Source organism: Capricornis sumatraensis, chromosome 6 (genome assembly GCF_032405125.1).
Source record: "Capricornis sumatraensis isolate serow.1 chromosome 6, serow.2, whole genome shotgun sequence".
Classification (NCBI taxonomy): Eukaryota; Metazoa; Chordata; class Mammalia; order Artiodactyla; family Bovidae; genus Capricornis; species Capricornis sumatraensis.
Genome location: NC_091074.1, coordinates 96,070,456 through 96,094,240, shown reverse-complemented (window position 1 = coordinate 96,094,240; position 23,785 = coordinate 96,070,456). Strand labels below are relative to the sequence as shown.

Below are 23,785 nucleotides of genomic sequence, written 5' to 3'. Positions count from 1 at the left end.
CTCTGTGCTTTACCACAAGTGCAGAACAGGGACCATTCCGCAGAAGTTGTGAAGTATGCCGCTGCCTTGGAGACCCGGTCTGAGGCAGTGTGACCAGCCCAGCAGGCCTCAGAGGGCCCGGGGACAGCCCTGTAGGGTGGTCTCTCAGAAGGCCCTGCAAGGTGGTCTCCCATATCGGTCCAGATATGGGGCCAATATGAGGCCGATATGGGGGCTGATATGGGGCCATCTCAGGCTGGGGACTTGGGTCTGCTTCTCCATGTTACAGCCGCAGGTCTGTTCACCTGTTTTTTTTTTTTTAATTGCAGCCAAACCCCATTGCAGAGGGCAGCGCCCAGGGCCCTTTGCTGACTGATGGAGGGCAGTCATCTGCTGGTGTTGTTTGGGATGGTCCCCCTGTGTCTCCCTTTGCCTGGTCATTTCTCATAAGTCATCAGCCAGAACCTGACTCGCCCAGAACTTCTCCCGCCCCCCCGGGCCAAGCTCTGTCCTCTTACTTATGAAAATTAATCAAACCTACAGAGGCAGTTTTGCCTTTTACCCAAGTCCAAGTACTTAATTTTCTCAGCTTGAAGCTGCAGAGGGAATTCCCAGGCAAATTGTATCAGGGTTGCTTTGCATTTGCTGTGCGGCTTTGAGCAAGATATCTTTTTCTGTCTTCCTGATTTTGTTCCCCTCTGTGGTAGGGCTGTGACAGAAATTGTCCCCAGATGGTGTTCCCCCAGAGTAGCACTTACTCTCGCCACTGTCACCTCCGTCCATATTAGAAGGGGAAACTGAGCCTGTGATGAGAAATCAGCCTACCTTTAACGTGCTAAGTGCTGTTGAAACATCCTCCACAGGAAGTAGAAAGGGCTGAACGCTTAGTCAGGGGCAGCACCTGCAGTAGCCATGGTTTGATGGGTCTTAAGAAAAGCCTTGAAGCGCAGGTCAGGGCTGGTGATAACCAGGGCAGATGGGGTTTTTAAAAAAGAACTTGAAAAAGAATAGACACGTGTATATGTATAACTGAATTACTTTGCTGCACACCTGAAACTAATATAATATTGTTCATCAACAATACTAAAATATACAATAAAAAATTTTAAAATATGAGGGAAAAAAGAAAAAAATACAAATAAGCAAATGATCATTTTGTAGCTGAAATTTTTAGCATTAAAATATTGGAATTTTTATGGAATCTTTGATTAAGATAAACATTATGATCAATAAAAATATTCCACACTCTAAAAGATAAAATTAATTTTTTAATTACAAAGACATAAGCTACCTCTTCTAGTTCTACACCAAGTTTAAAAGCACTGAAATGAACACAGATTAGAAAACAAGAATAATACACGTAAGTACACAATCTTATGTTGCTGTTGTTTATGCACTAAGTCATATCTCACTCTTGTGATCCCATGGACTGCAACCCACCAGGCTCCTCTGTCCATGTGATTTCCTAGACAAGAATATTGGAATGAGTTGCCATTTCCTACTCCAGGGGATCTTCCTGACCCAGGGATCAAACCTGAGTCTACCGCGTTGCATGCAGACTCTTTACCACTGAGCTACCAGCAAATCCCTTATACCAAGACATCATTGTGTTTCTACCCATGAAGTGGAGGCTCTTCAGGAAAGTAGGAGAGAGTGGAGGAGAGTCACATATAGCCAATCCTCATTATTCATGGATTCCATTTTTACAAATTCACCTTCTTGCTAAAATGGATTTGCAACCCCCACATCAATACTCCCCTCGCTTGTGTGGTCATTCGTCTACATGCACAGGACAGGGAAGAATGTGAGTCACTCAAGTCGTTCTCAGCTGAGGTTGAATGAAGAGTCACTCTGTCCTCCTGTCTCAGCTCATCCTGCAAACAGGTAGCCTTTCCATAGTCTCTTTAGTGCCATGTTTTTTGTATATTTTTGTGTGTTTTTGTTGTTGTTGTTTAAAAGGGCCCCAAGCATAGTGCTGAAGTGCTGTCTGGTGTTTCTAAGGGCAAGAAGGCTATGAAGTGACTTATGGAGAAAACACACACTAGATAAGCTTCTCTCAGGCATAAATTATAGGGTTGTTGGCCATGAGTGAGCTGTTGATGTCAATGATATACATGAAATGAGTTTATTTAAACAGGAACACATAGAAAATGAAATTATATATTGGTCTGTTGACAAAAATATCGTGGATCAGAGGCTCGAAAGAACCCAACCCAATTTTTCTCTATGAGCAATAGTTCAGCATTTGAAAATTTATTGTTCACAGCACTTATATAGAACATATATGTGCATGCTAAGTTGCTTCAGTTGAGTCTGACTCTTTGCAACTCTATGGACTGTAGCCTGCCAGTCTCCTCTGTCCATGGGATTCTCCAGGCAAAAATACTGGAGTGGGTTGCCATTCCCTTCTCCAGAGGATCTTCCCAACCCAGGAATCAAACTCCTGTCTCATACATTTCCTGCATTGGCAGATGGGTTCTTTACCACTAGCACCAGCATAGAAGATAACTAGTCACAAATAATGACAGCCAGCTATGGTTTGTTTCGTGCATTGGATGAAAAGAAAATAGAGCCAAGGGTAGCGATATTGACATGATAGAGAGAGGAGGAAAAAGGGAAGGAAAGGATGCTATGAAAGTGGGTGAGTTACAATGTTGTCAGAGACAGTAACTTACTCCGAACTTTGGGCTCTGCCTCTGATCCCGGTTTCCAGGCTTGGATACCAAGGCCTTTGCAGGGCTTGAGGTCAGTGCCTCTGATGGTCTTCAGTGTGTAGAAGCGGGGAAGAGGAAGACAGACTGGGGTGGCAGTTCCTAGGGGCACTCACTAGGTACATGTACCTCAGTTCCCTCCCTCCTGACCTTAGGAGTTCATCTCTTCCGTCCTCAGTACCTGGAAGTTTTATTCTGACTCTGCCAGAACCTAGCCTCTAGGTACTTCCCTCACTCAGTCCAAGATCTGGGGGCCTTGTTCGTCAACAAGTCATTCAAATATGTATGAAGCAGCTTTGTTCCTCTCATCTGACCCTATTCCATGTGCTGTATTAGTTATCTGTTGTTCTACAACAGATTTCCCTCAGCTTAGTAGCTTAAAATAATCATGCGGTACCCCTCACAGTGTCTGTGGGTCAGTCTTGAGGTGGCCTGGCCTGGCTCACGGTCTTCTGTGAGGCTGCAGTCACAAGTGCTGCATTGTCTGAAAGCCCATCGGGGCCTGGAGGACCCTCTTCTGAGGTGGCTTTCCTCCTGGCACGTCCATGCTGGCTGTTGACTGGAGGTCTCAGTTCCCCAAAGAGCTGCTTGAGCATCCTCATGACTTGGTATCTGGCTTTCCCCAGATTGGGACTTCCCTGGTGGCTCAGATGGTAAAGAATCTGTGTGGGCTCAGTCCCTGGGCCAGGAAGATCCCCTGGAGAAGGGAGTGGCAACCCACTCAAATATTTTTGCCTGGAGAATTCCATGGACAGAGGAGCCTGGCAGGCTATAGTCCATGGAGTTCTAAAGAGTCAGACACGACTGAGCGACTAACATATTCACTTCTTTTTCCCCACGGTGAGTGATCCAGAGATAGGGGAAAACTGTAAAGGCCATTATAGACTAGCCTCAGGCATCACACATTATCACTGTGCAGTCAGCCCTCAGTCAAGGTAGGAGGGCTGGAAAGTATCTGTGGAGCCATCATGGAGACTGGCTACCATGTATACATTCTAATTCTCCACCAAGCTTTGCAGGATGGAAGCCCATTTTTAGGGGTGCCTCTGTTCTAGACGGGGCTTCCCTGGTGCCTCAGATGGTAAAGAATCTGCCTGCAATGTGGACAACTCAGGGTTTGATCCCTGGGTTGGAAAGATCCCTGGAGAAGGGCAAGCAAACCCACTCTAGTATTCTTGTATGGAGAATTCCATGGACAAAGGATCCTGGTGGGCTACAGTCCATGGGATCACAAAGAGTCAGACACAACTGAGTGACTAACACTTTCTGTTCTAGGCAACAGGAAATAATACAGAAACACACTGATCCTTATGAAGTATCTATTCTAATGGCTTTCAGGATGCAGACAAGGAAAAAATAGAAGGTTTTAAAAGCTGAGGTGGGTGGGCGTGCAGATCCCACCCACCTCATGCTGAATTCACTCTGATTGTTCTCTGCTAGAGAAAAAAATTCCCTTCCACCTGAGTTGTGGGTTCCAAACAGCTTTTGTAGCTGCTATCCCGGGTGTGAGCAGCTGTACTTAACCTTGCACGCAGGCTGCCCCCAGAAGGGTGACTTTTTCTTTTAACTTAGCTAATCTTATCTGAGACATTGTGTTTATGATGGCAAGCATGGGCTATTCCCCTTAATCTATGAAACTGCTGTATGATAAGCTAGAACTACACAAGTGATATCTTCCAAGCTAAATGCATTGCAAAGGGCAAAGGTTGTGCTGGCAGCCTTGGCCCTGGGATTGGGGAAAATGGACTTTGAGAGGCTAGTTGGAAGAGAAGATTGTAACATGTCAGAAGTGCAGAACACAGTGCTGCTTAGATGGAACAAGGAAGTCAGGAGGATGCTCCTCGGATTCCAGGGGTTCATCATCTGTCCCAGGAATCCGTTTCTGTAGGCTCAAGGAGGGCTGCTGATGGGGTTTCTTGTGGGGGGCAGCCAGAATCAAAGGCCAGTGATGAAATAGTCTCTATTCTAGAGATAACTCCTCAGAGGGCGTTGAATGCAGGATGAAGCCTTACCTGATTAGGCAGGATTTAAAGTAGGGAATCATTGTCTGTGGTTCAATTCGAGCTTCCACCATCCTTGTGTGAGAATGTCTGTTGGGGGTGGTGTGTGCACATGCACTCAGATCCACACTCGCAGACACACACTTCTTTCAAGTGCAGGCTGACCATACCTCCCCCTCCACCACCCTACCATGAACCATTCCTTTTGTCTTTCATTCAGAGCCTCCGTGAGTGAAGTCCCAGTTACCATGGGCAGCCCCCACACTACCCATCGTGACTGTAGTGAGTTACAGTGACTTTGGTGCTACTGCCACCACTTTCACAGGTACAGAACTGTGGCTCTAATGGGTCTGGGAATCAGGAACTGGGATGTGATGCCAGCCTGTATGGCGCTCAGGCTCTGCTCCGCACCCCTGGCTCTGCTACCTTCAGAGTCAAGGCACACTTACCTCCACAGGGCTCTTCTCCTTTCCACCCCTCCCTGTCCTGTGCTCAGAATGACGATGGTAATAAATGCGAGAGTGGGATATTCATTTATCTAATTTATTGGTGAAGATGCTCTAGCAATGGAAAGAACACACAGATTTGTGGGCAGACCTAATGATTAACACAATGACTCCCAGTCAGGGGACATTTGGGGACTGTGTCCAGGGAGCTTTTGGCAGTGTCTGGAGATGGTTTTCATGATTGGGGGATGGGAGGAAGCTGTTGGCATTACTGGTGGAGGCCAGGATTGCTGTTACCTGGCCTATAGTTGATAAGAAGCCCCAGAGCAGAGAATGGTCTGGCCCAGTTGTCAAGTGTATGAAGTTGAGAAGCATGGTGCTGATGCAATGAGAGGTGACAGATGGAAATGGGTGATACCAATCAAAAGAGTGTGAGTTGGGCACATGCAGCCTTCTTAATATGTAAATAGAGGGTGGAGGGCGTGCTTTGATCACATGCGATAGGGCAGCTTTTCACTTGTCAGTAGCCCAGTATGGCTACCAGGAGCTGAGGCCAGCCAAGGCCACGTCTATGGGCCACTGACAGCAGCTCCAGAGGGACCTGTGCATTTGTGTGTTTAGATCTCGGTGGTGGTGGCACAAAGCCAGCTACACCTTAAGAGGGTCTTGGGCAGAATAGAATTGTGTGGATCTTGAAAGAGGCTGGACACGTGTTCTCCAAAGTTCTCTCACTCTGGCACTAAGCTGTCCACCTGGGTAGAGCAGCAGCCGCACAGTGAGAGTTCGTATTACTAAAGTAATATGTATTCACTGTGGAAACTCTAAAAAGGAGTGATCAGCACATTTCCATTTATTAGGTATTTTGTGAGCACCTGGGAAGCCCCTAAGTGTTTGGGATGCAGGTGAACTGTTGGGGTTGCAAGTCAATTTGTAGACCTCAGACCTTACATTATACATGGGCCTGCTTGTAGCGAATGGATTTAGGAAATAAACCTTTTCAGGAGATGAAGATAAAGGGGGTCAAGAAGCCACCTTAGACTCGGCCATCAGCATCACCTCTCTGAGGAGGTGACATGAGCTGAGACCACAGGCTTGAGAAGGAGGAAACCAGCCAGTGGTGGGAGGGGGTGGGCGGGTGTGGAGGGGAAAGTGCCATGGCCAGGACAGGAAGAAGGGTGGCGTGGCTGAATGTGGTGAGCACAGGCGAGATGGGCAAATGGGCAAGAGGAGGAAGGGGCTTGGGCCAAATCAAGTAGGCTTTGAAGGTCAGGGGAGGAGGGTTTGGGATGTGTCTGAGAGAGGGTGATGCTTCTGCCTGCTGGGGGCATGGTGGGGGTGGACCAGAAGAAGGGTCGGGCGGAAGGGGGAACTAACGAGGTAAGACTTCCATTCACATGAGCGAGAGCTGATGAACATTCCACCCAGGTAATCTCAAGGGGAACAAAGAGAAGCCATGACTTTGGAATACCTTTTAGAGGAAAACTGACGAGAGCTTCCTGGAGATCAGCTGGTCCAACTTCCTTCAAGAGTCTTTGATGGAGTCCCCAGCCCTTGATGGAGCCCCTTTGGTCTTTGAATGAAGCTCACTGTTTCCCAAGGGGACACATTACTAGGTGGGCTGGACCCACGTGAAAGAAAACATGTTCTTTTTCCTAATTAATTTTTACTGAAGTATAGTTGATTTACAGTGTTGTGTTAGTTTCTACTGTACAGCAGAGTGAATCAACTATATGTATTCATGTATCTCTTCTTTTTTGGATTTCCTCCCCGATTAGGTGACCACAGGACATTGACTAGAGTTCCCTGAGCTATACAGGAGGCTTTCGTTACTTATCTGTTTTATACACTGTGGCTGCTGCTGCTGCTGCTAAGTCACTTCAGTCGTGCCCAACTCTGTGCGACCCCATAGACAGCAGCCCACCAGGCTCCTCTGTCCCTGGGATTCTCCAGGCAAGAATACTGGAGTGGGTTGCCGTTTCCTTCTCCAATGCATGAAAGTGAAAAGTGAAAGTGAAGTTGCTCAGTTGTGTCCAACATTGTGCCATATATATGTTAATCTCAATCCCCTAGTTCATCTTGCCTTCTCTTTTCTCCTTTGTATCCATATTTTTTTTTATCTGTATCTGTGTCTCTATTTCTGCTTTGCAAATAAGATCATCTGCTTTAGCAGATTGGGTTTCCCAGGTGGCTCAGTGGTAAAGAATCTGCCAAAGCAGGAGACACAGGTTCCATCCCTGGGTTGGGAAGATCCCTGGATGAGGGCATGACAACCCACTCTAGTATTCCTACCTAGAGAATCCCATGGACAGAGGAGCCTGGCAGGGTACAGTCTAAGCAGTTTCAAAAGAGCTGGACATGATTTAGCAACTAAACAGAAGCAACAAGTGAGTGGATTAAGCATGCATGATGAGTGAAAGGGAGGGATCCTGAGTCTTTAGGGTCTTGTCCTGAGCAACTGGTTAGAGTTAATGTCATTTCCTCAATTAAGAGGGGCTCAGGGAGACCATACATGAGCAATTGAAAGCCCGTTTTGGGCACCGGAAGGTTGAGTTGCCTTTTAGATTTTCAGTGGAAGCATCAGATAAGCAGCGTTTAGTTCAGAAGCTCAGCCAGGAGAGGTGGATGTGGGATCCATGGGCACACGGGGGCCATGTGCAGGGAGAAGATGCAGGTGAAGACCCCACACTGGGCTGCAGAGTAAGCACAGGAAGGAGCCGTGGTTGGGGGAGGAGGTGGCCAAGCAGAGGGACTGACCCACTAAAGTGTGGGCACTGGGCAGCGTCCACTGCTAACGGGAGATCAGGCAGGACAGGGCCCTCGGTATGACCTTGAGTTTGGCCTTGTAAAGATTGATGACACTGGTGAGAGCAGATTCATGGAGCATGGAGTAAAGGCCAGGCAGAGGATGGTAGACAAAAGAGAAGGGGGCAGAGTGGACGCTTTGACAGAAAATACAAAAGAGGCCAGTAAAACCAGCCGCAGCCCTTCCTCCATCCCCACCGTCCCCTCAGACCTTCTCTCTCCTTTCCCACTCTCTAGCTGTATATTATTATATGCTTTCATATATACACCCTTTTAAAAGCAAAACTGGATTACTCTGGACACATTATTTTGAAAGCTCCTTTCACTTAATCATATGGTTACCAAGCCCGAGATCGCCATACCGCAGGCCAATAAGTTGAGCACGAGGTGTAGGGACAAGGAATAGCAGCTTTATTCAGACCGAGAAGATGGTGGAGTAGTGTCCCCATCTTGCTGGGGTTTGGATGCTAGTTTCTCTTCTAGAGCAAAGCGGGGAGGTGAGAAGATAAAAAGAAGTTGGCGCTAAGTTGTTGCAAATATTTCCTGGTTCCGGTCAGACTCTGCAGGGCATGTGCTAATTTCTTCTTTCCTGTAATCATTCACAGGTTGACCAGGTCAGGATATTTCCTGTGAGCTAACCAAAGATATTTTAGCTTAATGCTCAGACATGGGAGGTAGGGTTCCCAGAGGTGGGTTATTATCGTACTTTAAGCTGTTGGGCTTCCCTTGTGGCTCAGCTGGTAAAGAATCTGCCTGCAATGAGGGAGACTTGGATTCAGTCCCTGGGTTGGGAAGATCTCCTGGAGAAGGGAATGGCTACCCAGTCAAGTACTCTAGCCTGGAGAATTCCATGGACTGTATAGACCATGGGGTCAAAAAGAGTCAGACACGACTTTTACTTAAGCTTTAGGCAGCATCCTTTAGAGACTGCTCAAAGCCAAATCAACAGAATACAAAGGTTAAAGAGAAATAGATCCAATATGGAGTCAGACTTGTTCTTCCCGTTATAATACCTGGGGCTTCCCTAGTGGCTCAGCAGTAAAGAATCCACCTGCCAATGCAGGAGACATGGGTTTGATCCCTGGGTTGGGAAGATCCCTTGGGGAAGGAAATGGCAACTCACTCCAGTACTTTTGCTTGGGAAATCCCATAGACAGAGGAGCCTGGTGGGCTACAATCCATGGGGTCACAAAGAGTCAAACATGACTTAGCAACTGAACAACAACAGCAACATCACAATGCCTATTAGTCAACAAATAGTTTGGCCACCTGCCATATACCAAGAGCTGCTCCAGGCATCAGGACAGGGCAGTGAACAAAATCTTTCTCTTCTCACCTCCCAGAGCTGCCACTCTGGTGGGAGGACCAAGACAAGAATCTGTCTTCAATAGCAAATTACCACATATTGAAAGGTCGTCATCCATGGAGATGTGCTCTGGAGAGCAAACTAAGCTGGGAAGAGGAATGGGCTTCCCAGGAATCACAAAACACTATTTCATGTTATAAAACATTTTCTTGGTGTGAAATCCACCTTGAACCTGTGTCATAAAAAGGCCCCAAAGAGCCAGTCACTGGCTGCGTTGTTTTTTGGTTTTGCTTTTAAGTTGAAGTGTAGCTGATTTACAATGTCGTATTAACCTCAGGTATACAGCAAAGTGATTCAGCTATACTTATGTACACATTCTTTTTCATCTTCTTTTTCATTGTAGTTTACTACAGGACACTGAATACAGTTCCCTGTTCTATACAATAGGGCCTTGTTGCTTATCCATTCTATGTAGAATAGTTTGCATCCGCTAGTCCCAAGCTCCCAATCCAACTCTCCCCAGTGCTGCAAGGTTTTGAGGCTCTCATCTGGCAATAGCATGAAGCCTCACCTTACTCAAGAGCTAGCTATGCAGGTGTGCCCCAGCTGAGGTGCTGGGGGTGTTTGGGAGGAGTTGAAGGGCCTGGTCCATGGAGACCAATGGCCTTTTTTGTTTCTCAATTTTTGAACTTTAGAATAAAGTGGTTTCACACATGGCAAAAAATAACTGGGAAAGTTGAAATAGACAAAAAAACAGGTAGCAAGTTCTAGGCACTGTCAAGGAGAATATTACCCTTGTTGTTGTTTAGTCACTCAGTCTTATTTGACTCTTTGTGGTCCCATGGGCTGTAACACACCAGGCTCTTCTGTCCATGGAATTTCCCAGGCAAGAAGACTGATGTTGGTTGCCATTTTCTCCTTCAAGGGGATCTTCCTGACCCTGGGGTAGAACCCATATCTCTTGCATCTTCTGCATTGGAAGACGGATTCTTTACCACTGCACCACCTGGGAAGCCACAGGTGGAATATTATCCTATTACCCTGGAAGGCATATTATCCTAGTGGGTGTTAAACGGAATTTGAGCTACAGATCTCCCCTGGGGTCCAGGGAAATGGAAGATTCAAGCAGTGCTTGTGAGAGAGTGCAGGCAGAGAGGGGAGCATCGCAGCGGGGAAGGCGCTGCCTGTACCGCTTTAGCAAAGTGAGCGAGAGCTACTGTCTGAGAAGCAGGGCTGAGAACAGCAGGGCGGGGATGCAGCTCCTGGGCACGGTGGCTACAGCAGAGGGGACCACCGCCCATCACCACGGCCTGTGTTATGGAGAAGGTGTCAGGTGGGTGCTGGTGGGAGCTGTCTGAACAAGGCATAAGAAGAGCATCACAGATGTTGTTCACCCTCCAAATTAAACAGCCCGAGAATCTTCCTTTAGCTGTCCTTGCAACAAACCGTCTCTGCTGTCAAAACCGCCACCAAGAGCAATGGCCCAGTGCGTCTTTGTCAGGCCCCGGCGCAGTGTCACCTCCAGCACAGGAAATCACACCATCAGAAAAGGGCTACTCGGCCAGGCACTGCTCACGCCGAGGGCAGCCAGGCTTTGCTCTCCCAGGGAAGCCAGAGAGGTGCCACCTGCTGGGGCTGAGCCTGCCATGCCTCAGGAGCCTCCCGCTAGGGGCCTGGAGGATGGGCCCGGCAGGCTGCCTTTCTGCCTGTCTCCTGTCTTGTCACATTCATTCACTTCAGTGTGGGATTCACAGCAGAGGGCCAGCACCGATGTAAATATTAGTGGCAAACTGATGAATTTTAAAAATGATAGTGGTTAAGGGTTTATATAAATTAAAAATATTTATTAACACTTACAATATTGTTTTTGAAGACGTAACGGTTTTCGTTGAGCCTAATGCTGGGTGGCAGCTCTGTAAAAGTCCCAAGAAGTAGGAACAGCCGAGAGTGAGGGTGCATCTGAGGCAGGTGCGCAAGATGGTGTGTGAGCCAAGCAGAGGGAGTGTGTGAGCCAGGAAACACGAGGGGGCAGCCATGGCCTATGGACTGAGCCTGCTAGGAATGAAGCTGACCAAGAGAGGGATAGGGTGAGCTGTAGGGAACTGTGTGGACATGGAGCAGATAAAGCAGGAATAAGAGGGGAGAGCCTCGAGGGGAAAGGGAGGGCAGCTGTGCAGCTGGGGGTGGCGCCTTAAAGAGCCAGTAGGAAGAGATACAAGAGGCTTCCCAGGTGGCGCTAGTGGTAAAGAAGTGAAGTGAAGTGAAGTTGCTCAGTCGTGTCCGACTCTTTGTGACCCCATGGACTGTAGCCTACCGGGCTCCTCCGTCCATGGTAATGCTGGAAATATAAGAGGTGTAGGTTCGATCCCTGGGTCAAGAAGATCCCCTGGAGGAGGGCATGGCAACCCACTCCAGTATTCTTGCCTGGAGAATCCCATGGACAGAGGAACCTGGAGGGCTACAATCCAGAGGGTCACAAAGAATTGGACACGACGGAAGCAATTTTACATACATGTATAAGGGATACAGAGAAACAGAACACATGCCAAAGCCATTTTAAAAACAAGCCCAAGAAAAAACAAGTATTCTGAAAGAACTGTGGGTTCCTGGCTGGGGCAACGCCTGGGCTTTGGAAGGTAGGCAAGTAGTACATGAGGATCTCAGCCTCAGATGCAGTCAATGCCAGCTCCGACATCACCCAGATTGTTGGCACTGCAGCGAGGCTGGTCCCTGCTCTTAACAGAGTTCAGGGGATGTGCAGGCACATGGAAGTTGGAAAACTGATGGGCTGCAGGGGACAGGAGTTGGAAAGGCAGCTGGGCTCACAGCACGTGGCAGGTGAGGACCTGAAAGCCCCATTGCAAGAACAGAGCGGAGCATGAGAAAGGAACGCTAGGGCCATCCCTGTGGAGAGGGGGCTGAACTTGTAACACGGACGGCACACAGGGGTTATTATCCTGAGAAGGAAAAGAAGCAGAAGAGAAATATTGTTCTGAAAAGACATGTCTACTCACTGTCTTTCCAGAGAGGACTTTTTGGTTAATAGCAGATGTCTTTGCCTTAAGAGAAAATATGAACCGTACTTTTAGGAGAAAACAAAACCTCACTGAGTGATGAATGTTTAGAAACTTCCACAAGGAAAAAGTAATGATAGATAGTCAGTTAAGAGAAGTAAGCAAGAAAATTATCTGTACAACCAAATTATAATAAAACCTATGTCTTTTTTTTTGGCGCGGGGGGGGGAGGTGCTCACTGAGAAATACTGGTTTGGCAATATTACCTGGAGGAAATTTTTACCTCTACGAGGCAGGTATTATGTTCTGTGATCCTTTTAGGGTAATTCCTATTGAGAAGAAACTGTTTCATGTAATCAAGTGTGCGTACAGGTGTTTCTGTATCTGCGTCTCTGAATGTGTTGTGTGTGTGTGTGTGTCTGTGTGTGTGTGTCTGTGTGTGTCTGTGTGTGTAACATGAAGGGGTGTTGCTTTGCTCTCTCAGTGTACAGATGCAATCATCTAGATACTTTTCCATTGATGACAAGCCACTTTTGGTTTACCCTTTTGTATGCTTTTTAGACTGGTAATTTAGATTCTTCTCATCTACAACCACAACCGATCAAACAATCTTCCTGTCAAATTGTCTTCACATTTCCCTTCTGAAGTGTGTGTCTGTTTAGCGCAAGAGGTAGCTTTTTTGTGACAGATGTCTTTATCAAATGTGGAACCTACACGGTGTGTTCACTATCAGCCATGTGTTTGGTACAAGGTGGGTGCCAGGAAGTGGTGTGGAGGAGAGCAGGGAGGGGTCTGCATGTTACTGAGGCCTGGGGTTTCGGGAGGATGACACTTTTCATGCCTCAGGGCAACTGCTTGCCTGTCCTACCTCTCAGCCAAAGGTTTGATGTGATATATAAACGTGGCCAGTACTCAACTCTCTGGGGTCCAACTACAGTATGTGACACAGTAGTCCCTCAGTGTCTATATAAAAGGAGTCCCGTAACATCTTCACAGCAGGTAACTGATGAACATGAGTGGTCTTGACAGCCATCTCCATCTCCAGAGAGCAATGGACTCCTCTGGGTTCTGTCCTTATGTCCCGGTAACCAGACATAGGGACAGAGTGAGAGCTCCTAAGTCTTATTTTGCAGGAGGACTTCTCTTTTCAGTTTGTCTCATAATTCTTTGTCTCCAACAACAACAACAACAAAAGAGAAACAGAAAGGTTGGTTTGGCCCATTGGTCCAATGCTCTGTTTTTTGGTTCAATATTGAGAGGGTGTGTTTGAAAATCTTTTTTTTTTTAATTTAAATTTATTTATTTTAATTGGAGGCTAATTACTTTACAATATTGTATTGGTTTTGCCATACATCAACATGAATCCGCCACGGGTGTACACGTGTTCCCCATCCTGAACACCCCTCCCACTTCCTCCCCATACCATCCCTCTGGGTCATCCCAGTGCACCAGCCCTGAGCATCCTGTATCCTGCATCAAACCTGGACTGGCGATTCATTTCATATATAATATTATACATGTTTCAATGCCATTCTCCCAAATCATCCCACCCTCTCCCTATCCCACAGAATCCAAAAGACTGTTCTATACATCTGTGTCTCTTTTGCTGTCTCGCATACAGGGTTATCATTAACATCTTTCTAAATTCCATATATATGTGTTAGTATACTGTATTGGTGTTTTTCTTTCTGGCTTACTTCACTCTATATAATAGGCCCCAGTTTCATCCACCTCATTAGAATTGATTCAAATATATTCTTTTTAATGGTTAAGTAATATTCCACTGTGTACATGTACCCTAGCTTTCTTATCCATTTGTCTGCTGATGGACATCTAGGTTGCTTCCACATCCTGGCTATTATAAACAGTGCTGCGATGAACATTGGGGGTACACGTGTCTCTTTCAATTCTGGTTTCCTCAGTGTGTATGCCCAGCAGTGGGATTGCTGGGTCATAAGGCAGTTCTATTTCCAGTTTTTTTAAGGAATCTCCACACTGTTCTCCAAAGTGGCTGTACTAGTTTGCATTCCCACCAACAGTGTAAGAGGGTTCCCTTTCCTCCACACCCTCTCCAGCATTTATCGCTTGTAGACTTTTGGATCGCAGCCATTCTGACTGGCATGAAATGGTACCTCATTGTGGTCTTGATTTGCATTTCTCTGATAATGAGTGATGTTGAGCATCTTTTCATGCATTTGTTAGCCATCCATATGTCTTCTTTGGAGAAATGCCTATTTAGTTCTTTGGCCCATTTTTTGATTGGGTCATTTATTTTTCTGGAATTGAGCTGTAGGAGTTACTTGTATATTTTTGAGATTAGCTGTTTGTTAGTTGCTTCATTTGCTATTATTTCCTCCCATTATGAAGGCTGCCTTTTCACCTTGCTTATAGTTTCTTTTGTTGTGCAGAAGCTTTTAAGTTTAATTAGGTCCCATTTGTTTATTTTTGCTTTTATTTCCAATATTCTGGGAGGTGGGTCATAGAGGATCCTGCTGTGATTTATGTCGGAGAATGTTTTGCCTATGTTCTCCTCTAGGAGTTTTATAGTTTCTGGTCTTACGTTTAGATCTTTAATCCATTTTGAGTTTATTTTTGTGTATGGTGTTAGAAAGTGTTCTAGTTTCGTTCTTTTACAAGTGGTTGACCAGTTTTCCCAGCACCACTTGTTAAAGAGATTGTCTTTAATCCATTGTATATTCTTGCCTCCTTTGTCAAAGATAAGGTGTCCATAGGTGCGTGGATTGAAATATAATGGTTATGTGGGCAGAAAGGAAAAGGGCAGATTAGCTCAGGCTCTAGCCCTGAGTCCCAGAAGGAAGAGCATCCTGCTGACTGGAGGACTTTCCTCCAGAGCTGGAGGGTGGGTCCTCTAACAATGTCTTGCCATTCGGGTCTTGACCACTGCCTGGTCTTTGTTTTGCCAGGTGGACACCTGAAGGAAAGGCACAGGCATGGGTGACGGCGCCAATCACCTGCCCTTCTTCTTCGGCAACATCACTCGGGAGGAGGCAGAAGACTACCTGGTCCAGGGGGGCATGAGCGATGGGCTCTACCTGCTGCGCCAGAGCCGCAACTACCTGGGTGGCTTCGCCCTGTCAGTGGCACATGACAGAAAGGCACATCACTACACCATCGAGAGGGAGCTGAATGGCACCTATGCCATCACGGGTGGCCGGGCCCATGGCAGTCCAGCAGAGCTCTGCCACTACCACACCCAGGAGCTGGATGGCCTCATCTGCCTCCTCCAGAAGCCCTTCAACCGGCCACCAGGGGTGCAGCCCAAGACTGGCCCCTTTGAGGACTTGAAGGAGAACCTCATCCGAGAATATGTGAAACAGACGTGGAACCTACAGGTGGGTGGTGGGCAGTCCTCTGGCAGGTGTGATGAAGGGTCTTATTGCTCACAGGGGCCCTGGAATTCCACACAGGCACCCAGTTGCATGAGAGCTATGCAGTGGTGCTTCAGATAAGCAACCTTCTCCTTAGTCATCAACATGGGCCTCCAAATGCCTCACTCCAAGAAGGGAGCCTTTCCTCTTTTGTGGTCATGCTTGAGAGGGTGGGCCCCTTTGTGCCAGCAATGTGGGTTTCTCCACCACAGGAAACCACTGTCACCCAATTCATGGTGGGTCCTTTCAAAGCAGGATCACTGGGCAAATATTTGTATTTATTTACCTAAGAGGATCATACTGAACACACTGATTGGCACTTGATTTTACCCCTTCCTAACATCTCTTCCAGAATTTTCCATGTCAACAAGCACACAGCTGCATCAGCCCTTTCCTGGCCATCTGATAGTCCCACCTGTGGACCATAATTCATTTTACTAGCACATGTTGGTAGACACCTTCATTGTTTTTAAACAATGCCCCCTACCATTCTCATAACCTTTTATCAATATCAGCAGGGTAACCCCAAACTGGTTGGATTGAACACAGTGAAGGATTTGGATGTGATGACAGGTTGTCATCCAGAAAGGTCCCAAAGGTTGTGACAACTTACATTCCCGCCACACTCTCCATAGCACTTGGTATCAGGAGGCACCAGGCTGGTTGACAGTCTTCTGGTCGGACTCACATGTTGAACCATTTCCTTGCACTTTGTGGATGTATGCCTTTTATATGTACGTGTGGATAACAGTAGAGGCTTTTGGAGGATTCCATCCACTCACTCCTTCACTCCTATGATACGCTCTGTGCTGACTGCGTTCAGTCTTGCAGACCAATATTATGGATTCTGTATTCTTCATTAGTATTTATTGGATATGATTTATACCCGGGGTCCTCCAGGATCTAATGCCTGATGATCTGAGGTGGAGCTATTGTAGCAATAATAGAAATAAAGCTCACCATAAATGTAATGTGCTTGAATCATCCAGAAACCATCCTCCACGAGGTCAGTGGAAAAATTATGCTCCACGAAACTGGTCCCTGGTGCCAAGACTTAGACCATCCTTTTACTCTTTTAATCAGATTTACTGAGGTATAATTTACACACTATGAAAATTCATCCCTTTTGAGTGTACAGTTCTATCATGTTTTTTTAACAAACAGGTGACATCATGTAGCCCCACCCCCAGCCCCAATCAAGATACACAACAGGTCCATCACCCATCAAGCAACCTCAGGTCACCCCCCACTCCAGCCCCTGGCAACCCCTTACCTGATTTCTGTCCCTATAGTTTTGCCTTGTCCATAATGTCATATAAATGGACTCACGCAGCATGTGGCCTTCTCAGACTGGTTCCTTACACCCAGTATAACACATTTGTGAGCCAGTTACGTGTCAGTGGTCCCTTCTTTATTGTGGCTGAGTAGTATTCCACACTCTGTTGCTTTTGCCCTTTGCTAACTCTGCACCGGTTGCCTCCTTGGTATGTAACTATTACTGCCTTTGTTTTTCGTCCCATCTATGAAGCATGACAAAATGTTCAGGTTCACCTTCCCTTCTACCTCCCCTCCTCTCTTCCTGCTCCTCAGGGGTTGGTTATGTTTTTATTTTCACTTCTTCTGGTTCTTTTTATAACTTTGAATCAGCGACTTGTGTTCTTCATTTACTACTGTAATAGGTATCTATTTCTCTCCCACTAAGTGTGATTAGGAAGTTAATTCACTCAGCTGTCAGCCTCCTTCTCATTCTTCTTTTCCATGTTGTCCTTTCTGCATTGTCAAGATTTCTCTTTTTTCTGTGACCACATCTGCAGTTACAGGCAGCAGCATATGTAAACACTTAGAGTGAAGCCTTTTAGGGGAAGACAGAAAAAAAAGCATGGCTCTTTGCTTGCACACATCTTAAGTCTTCCAGATTGCCATTAAACGATCAGGGTCTAATATAAAACCATCAGTTCTAGGAGGTGATTGATTGGGAGAGGTCAGGAGGCCCATTCTCTAGACCTCATGGATTATTCCTGATGGTTTCTAAAGCCCAATGTGTCTTTGCAAAGGCCAGCCTCTGTATTCTAAAATCTATTTTGTTAGTCACGCACTTGAAGATACTTTAACATACGAGGTCTATTAACTTTCTTTATTGAATGAACAAACAAACAGATGTGATTTCATTTTACCGTTATCAGGACTTAGGACAGATTGGACCTGCTTCATGCGTCTTTCTTGTCACTTTCACTTATTATGGCTCCATCTCCTCTCCTCGTGACAGGGTCAAGCTCTCGAGCAGGCCATCATCAGCCAGAAACCTCAGCTGGAGAAACTGATCGCCACCACAGCCCATGAAAAAATGCCCTGGTTCCATGGAAAAATCTCTCGGGATGAATCTGAGCAGATTGTCCTGATAGGATCAAAGACAAATGGAAAGTTTTTGTAAGTATTGTGTCTTTTCCCTTCAACCACTAGCACCAGGCCTGCTTGGACAGTTAGGGGTCACTCAGCCCTCCCACCCCTGAACTCCTGGTGACCTCGGAGAGGGACCATGTGCTATCAACTGAGACACGCATGTTGGTTGGCCTCATAGACATCTCAAATTGAAGCCATCTCATGTAACTCAGCATTTGTTTTGCTCAGTCTGGCCTCAAAGTGAACCCTCTTTTTGAGCACTGAGAGACATCATTTAAGAAAGTCTTTTCAGCCACATATTCTGCTTTCAATGACAAATATGGGATGTGTAATAGTATGCATCCACCCATGTTAAAAAACAGTGCAATATGTTTGCTCACATTTTCCCCAAAATCTCAGCCTTTGCTTCTCTTTTTACTTGGAGAGACATGCCAATGGGGCAGATAGAAAAGAAAATTTTCTGATAGTCACTCATATGAAAGGTTCGCGCAGGAACTTGATCACAAGCAGGTATGTGAACTCTGGCCTCATAATCTCAGAAATGAGGTGTGCATCCCAAGCCCTGCTCGCTATTATTCTCAATGGTCAGCGCACCTCAATCCTGGAGCTGCTGGAGATGCAGGCCACCTTGGAGCAGGGTTGGCGGTCCAGAGAAGGCAAGGAGCTGTTTCAGACAGGTGTTGACCTCATTCCCCTGAGATGTTGTGACCAAGGGGACGGAGCTGTGCTTGTCACTACTCAGTGATCACCCCTGGCCGTGCCGACTGGGTGCCCCATCCTGGCCTTGGACAGTTACATAGCAGTGTTAGCCCTGTAACCAAGAATGTGGAGACACACCCAGTTGGTGTTTTAAATTTTTCCTAGAAATAAAAGTGTTTTCTCTGAGTATCCATCGATTTAAAGAATCTTCGTCAGACTTTACCATAAAAGTAAATTTAGTTGCTCGGTTGTGTCCAACTCTTTGCAACCCTATGGACTATAGTCCACCAGGCTCCTCCATCCATGAAATTCTCCAGGCAAGAATACTGGAGTGGGTAGCCATTCCCTTCTGCAGGGGATCTTCCCCATCCAGGAATCAAACCCCAATCTCCTGCACTGCAGGCAGATTCTTTACCATCTGAGCCACCAGGGAAGCCCGACTTTACCATAATCCCGTTTATTTAAGAGGTGAGGTGATCTTAAACATAATACTTTTTTTTTTAAAAAGTGATCCTAAAAACAAGCATAGAGCAGCCTGAGTAGGCACACAAGGTGACTGGGATGATGCTTAGTGGATGTAATAACAACCACTGACAGAGATCCTGGAGCAGGAAGATGTTTTCCACTCAGTGTGGCACCTCTTGGCTCATTTCCCATGAGGTTTGGACTTTTATCACCTTTTTAAGACTAATTTCCAACACACATGTCACGGGACTGGGCCTATGGCCACCTGTGGGTTAAGTCAGCCCTAAGTTGTATTATCCAGACAGCAAGGCCTCCTGCCTTCTTGCCAGTTCAGAAACCTGCTCTCAGGCTTGCAGGGGAACAGCTGCGCTCAAGGAGGCTGCCTTCTTCCGACCTAGACAAGGGGGTGCTGCAGGGGGCACCCACTGTGGAACAGCCCCACAGCTATGGAGTCCTTCCTACTGAGGCTTCTTGGGCCTCATTCAGGTTTCCCTAAAGAATGTGTCTCCTCCACACTTTCCCATCATTTAAATGAACTTGTCCATCTGTGGACCAGCATTTACCAGTGTCCACAGCTGTGTGTGTTCTTGGGCTTCCCTCCTGGTTCAGATGGTAAAGAATCTGCCTGAAATGCAGGAGACCCAGGTTCGATCCCTGGATCAGGATGATCCACTGGAGGAGGGAATGGCTACCCACTCCAATATTCTTGCCTGAAGAATCCATGGACAGAGGAGCCTGGTGGGCTATAGTCCATGGGGTCACAAAGAGTCAGAGTGACTAACACTTTCAGAGTTGTGTGAGGTGCTAGATGCTGACTCCAACTTGGACTTTGGAGATGGAGATCTCTGCCTTGTGAAGTCCACATCTCACTGGCAGAAGCAGATACTGAACAATTGAACAAGAGCTGCCCAGTGCATTGGAGCATTTAAAGAAGGGACTACAACTTGCTGTGATAGGCAGTCTGGGATTCTGTTTTATGCTGGGTGATCAGGAGGGGCCTTACCATGAAGGAGGCATTTGAGCAGAAACCTGAGGGCAGCCAGGAGCCATCCTGATTGAGGGAAAAGCCTGTGTGGGTTCCCAGAGGCAGGAGTGTGCTCAGAGGGTCAGGCCACCATGAGGCCACTGTGGATGGTACAGAGTGTGGGGGGTACGGATGGAGGATAGGAGCCAGGCCACTGCAGGCTCTCCAGTATTAAGACTTTTCTTTGGGCAAATCAGTGCATCTACTTTTGGGAAGATGTTAGGGCAGATACAATTGAAGTTCATGGGGACCCATCTGGCTGGGTGTAGAAAGAGCCAGTGCCGAGGAACAAAAGTGAGCAGGCTCACCAGCCACAGTTGTGTGCGTTTATATACATTTAAACCAAAGTGTGATGTCCATTTTCCTGCAGAGATTTCAAGGCCTTCACCTTCTCATGTCTGAGCACAAGAACTGCCTTTAGTGTGGCTGCACCAGCGTGGCTGGGCTCTGTCTCTCCTGTGCAGACGGGCCCTTATTGTTGGGAGCAGCAGTTCATTTGTTTTCTCTCTTGTCCCCAGTGACCCCAGGGAAGAGACCAATTTCAGCACCAACCCTCTCTTATCCTGATGTTCACAGTTCCTTGTCAAATCTCATCTTGCTGCTTGATTTTATCACTGAGGGCTGATGATCCAGCTCATCATTACTTGCAGTTCTTATGCAGGTCCATTCCCAGCCCTCTGGACATGGTTTGGCTCCAGTTGGCTGCCCATGACCACCATGTGCTTCTTATACCCCCACCAACCTCTTCACACCAGCTCAGAGGTGTTTGCTTCCTGTGCCACCCCGTCTAAGACTTGCCAAGACTAGCAGATCTCACCTGGAACACGCCCACAGCACCTGGAAGATGTTGAGAATGTAGGAGGCTTTCAGATTCAGAAATAGAACCTATCCTCTGTGCTTCATAATCATGGGCTTCGTGTGGCTCAGACAGTAAAGAATCTGCCTGCAATACAGGGATGTGGGTTCAATCCCTGGGTCAGGAAGACCCCATGGAGAAAGGAATGGCTATCCACTCCAGTATTTTTACCTGGAGAATCCAAGGGACAGAGGAGCCTGGTAGGCTGCAGTCCATGGGGTTGCTAAGAATCAGACACAACTGAGCGACTTCACTTCCACTTTTCACTTTCATGTATTGGAGAAGGAAATGGCAACCCACTCCAATGTTCTTGCCTGGAGAATCCCAGGGATGGGGCTGCCGTCTATGGGGTCTCACAGAGTCAGACACAACTGAAGCGACTTAGCAGCAGCAGCAGCAGCAGCAGCAGCAAGGACTTAGGCACAAGGGACTTGCCCAGGACTGTCAGGCAAGGAGGAGATGAGGGCTGGAATTTAGGGTCTCTGATGTGTTTGGACGGAGAGATTGCTATCGTTCAGTTGCTCAGTCATGTCTGACTCTCTGCAACCCCATGGACTATAGCACTCCAGGCTTCCCTGTCCTTACTATCTCCCAGAGTTTGCTCAAACTCATGTCCATTAAGTCAATGATGCCATCCAACCATCTCATCCTCTGTCACCCCCTTCTCCTCCTGCCTTCAGTCTTTCCCAGAATTAGGATCTTTTCCAGTGAGTTGGCTCTTTGCATCAGGTGGCTAAAGTATTGGAGCTTTAGCATCAGTCCTTCCAATGAATATTCAGGGTTGATTTCCTTTAGGATGGACTGGTTTGATCTCCTTGCTGTCCAAGGGACTCTTAAGAGTCTTCTCTTTTGAACCACAGTTCAAAAGCATCAGTTCTTTGGCACTCAGCCTTCTTTATGGTCCAACTCTTATATCCATACATGACTACTGGAAAAACCATAGCCTGAGAGGAAGCAGCAGAAAAATCCATGTCCAGAGCCTCCCCCTGGCCCCAAGCTCCACTGCTCTCCCCATGTAGGGCATGGTACCAGAACATGTCACTCAGAATGCCCACTCTCTGCCTTGTCTCCTGTCCACACAGCACTGCTCGACTGTTCAGGAGTGGCTTTATGAAGAGTGGCCAAGAGAGACATTATACTGTCCTTGGGTAACAAAGGATGTAAGTGTAAAGGCTCTTTACAGAGGGGATGGACAGTGTGGTCTATAGAACCCCCCCACCCTCACAGTCATCTGCACCATTTCTAGAGGTGGCTTTTCATCACCTGCTATAATGGGCAGAATGCTGTGTCCCCACAGATTCATATGTCGAAGCCCAAGCCCCCAGTGTAAGAGATTTGGAGGTAGGGCCTTTGGGAGATGATTAAGTTTAGACAAAGCCACGAAGATGGGTCCCCATGATGGGATTGCATATGAAAAGGAGGAGACAAGACTTTCTCTGCCTGCTCACACCGAGGCAAGGTCATGTATGTGAGTGCACAGCCAGATGATGCAAGCCAGGAAACAGGCTGCCACGAGACATGGGCTCTATCAGTATCTTTTTAAGAAACATTGTATTTGGTGTTGAAGTATAGTTGATTAGCAATGTTGTGATAGTTTCAGGTGGACAGCAAAGGGACTCAGCTGTACATACACATGTATCCATTCTCCCCACCCCTCCTCAGGCTGCCCCATAACATTGAACACAGTTCTTGTGTTATGTAGTTAGGACCATCATTGTGATCTGAGAATTCTAGCCTCCAGCACGATGAGAAAGAAGTGCCTGTTGTTTAAGCTCTCCAGGTTGGGGTGTTCTAAGATACCTATCCATGTCTTGGGTCTAGATGGCCAGGTGGGAACACCAGACAGGGACCCCCCAGCCCAGGTCCTGTGAATGGAGGCCAGAGCTCTGCCTTTTTCGTGACCCCAGGGACAGAGGCAGAGTGGACAGGCTATGTTGAGAATGTATCCCCTCGGCTCTCTGAGGCCTCATTTGACAGCATGGTTTGCGATTTTGAGAAATTAACCCAGCTCAGGTGTGACTACAAAATGAGTTTGTTAGGAAAGGGAAACAAAGCTTACTTTATGAAAAATGTGTTTCCTCTCCCCAAAAGGAAAGATCCAGAATTGGTGGGGTTCAAAGCCTGTATAATTTGGAGATCTTCTTTAAAAAGAACACAAAATTAGGTACAAAATACAGTATTTTAGAGTCAGAGAAAAATCACAATGAATTGCATGCTTCTAAAAAACTGATAAATACTTCAGACATACAAAATTTTGAAAAGTAATATCATTTTCTTAGTTAAGTGCCTGACACATGTCTATAGCACTTTTTGTTTTCTGCATCTTTTGACTACACAGTGTTTGGTTGCCTCTTCATTTGACAATAATTTGGGAATATTTCCTGAATATTGAAAAAAGAAAACTTGGTCCTTCCTCTTGGGTCACAACTCATTCTGAGTAATGCATATCCATTTTTAGGATTACTGTCAACTCTGGGAAAGGAAGTTGGAGTGGAGGAGAGAGTGGTCTTCTCTGGCTATGATGAAATAACTTTTACAAATTATATAAAACTCTAAGGCCATATGATCACACTGCTGGACCCTGCTTGGGCCAGATGAGCCTATGGGGATGGGCTGTGGTCAACAGACCTCTGACCATCTCATGTATAAATATCTCACCATGTGGTTCATGCAGGGCAGCTCAGAGCTCTCATT

At 46.7% G+C, this 23,785-nt stretch overlaps 1 protein-coding gene across 2 annotated transcripts in view; it reads left to right on the top strand.

Annotated features, from left to right (window-relative positions):
• Nucleotides 1-15,209: 15,209 nt before the first annotated feature.
• Nucleotides 15,210-23,785, top strand: part of SYK (spleen associated tyrosine kinase) — a 56,590-nt gene continuing 48,014 nt past the window's right edge. For both annotated transcript variants that reach the window (XM_068973949.1, XM_068973948.1), the window contains exons 1-2: nt 15,210-15,611; nt 17,914-18,074. In XM_068973949.1, coding sequence (XP_068830050.1) covers nt 15,210-15,611; nt 17,914-18,074 — 563 coding nt within the window. The remainder of the gene's footprint in view (nt 15,612-17,913; nt 18,075-23,785) is intronic.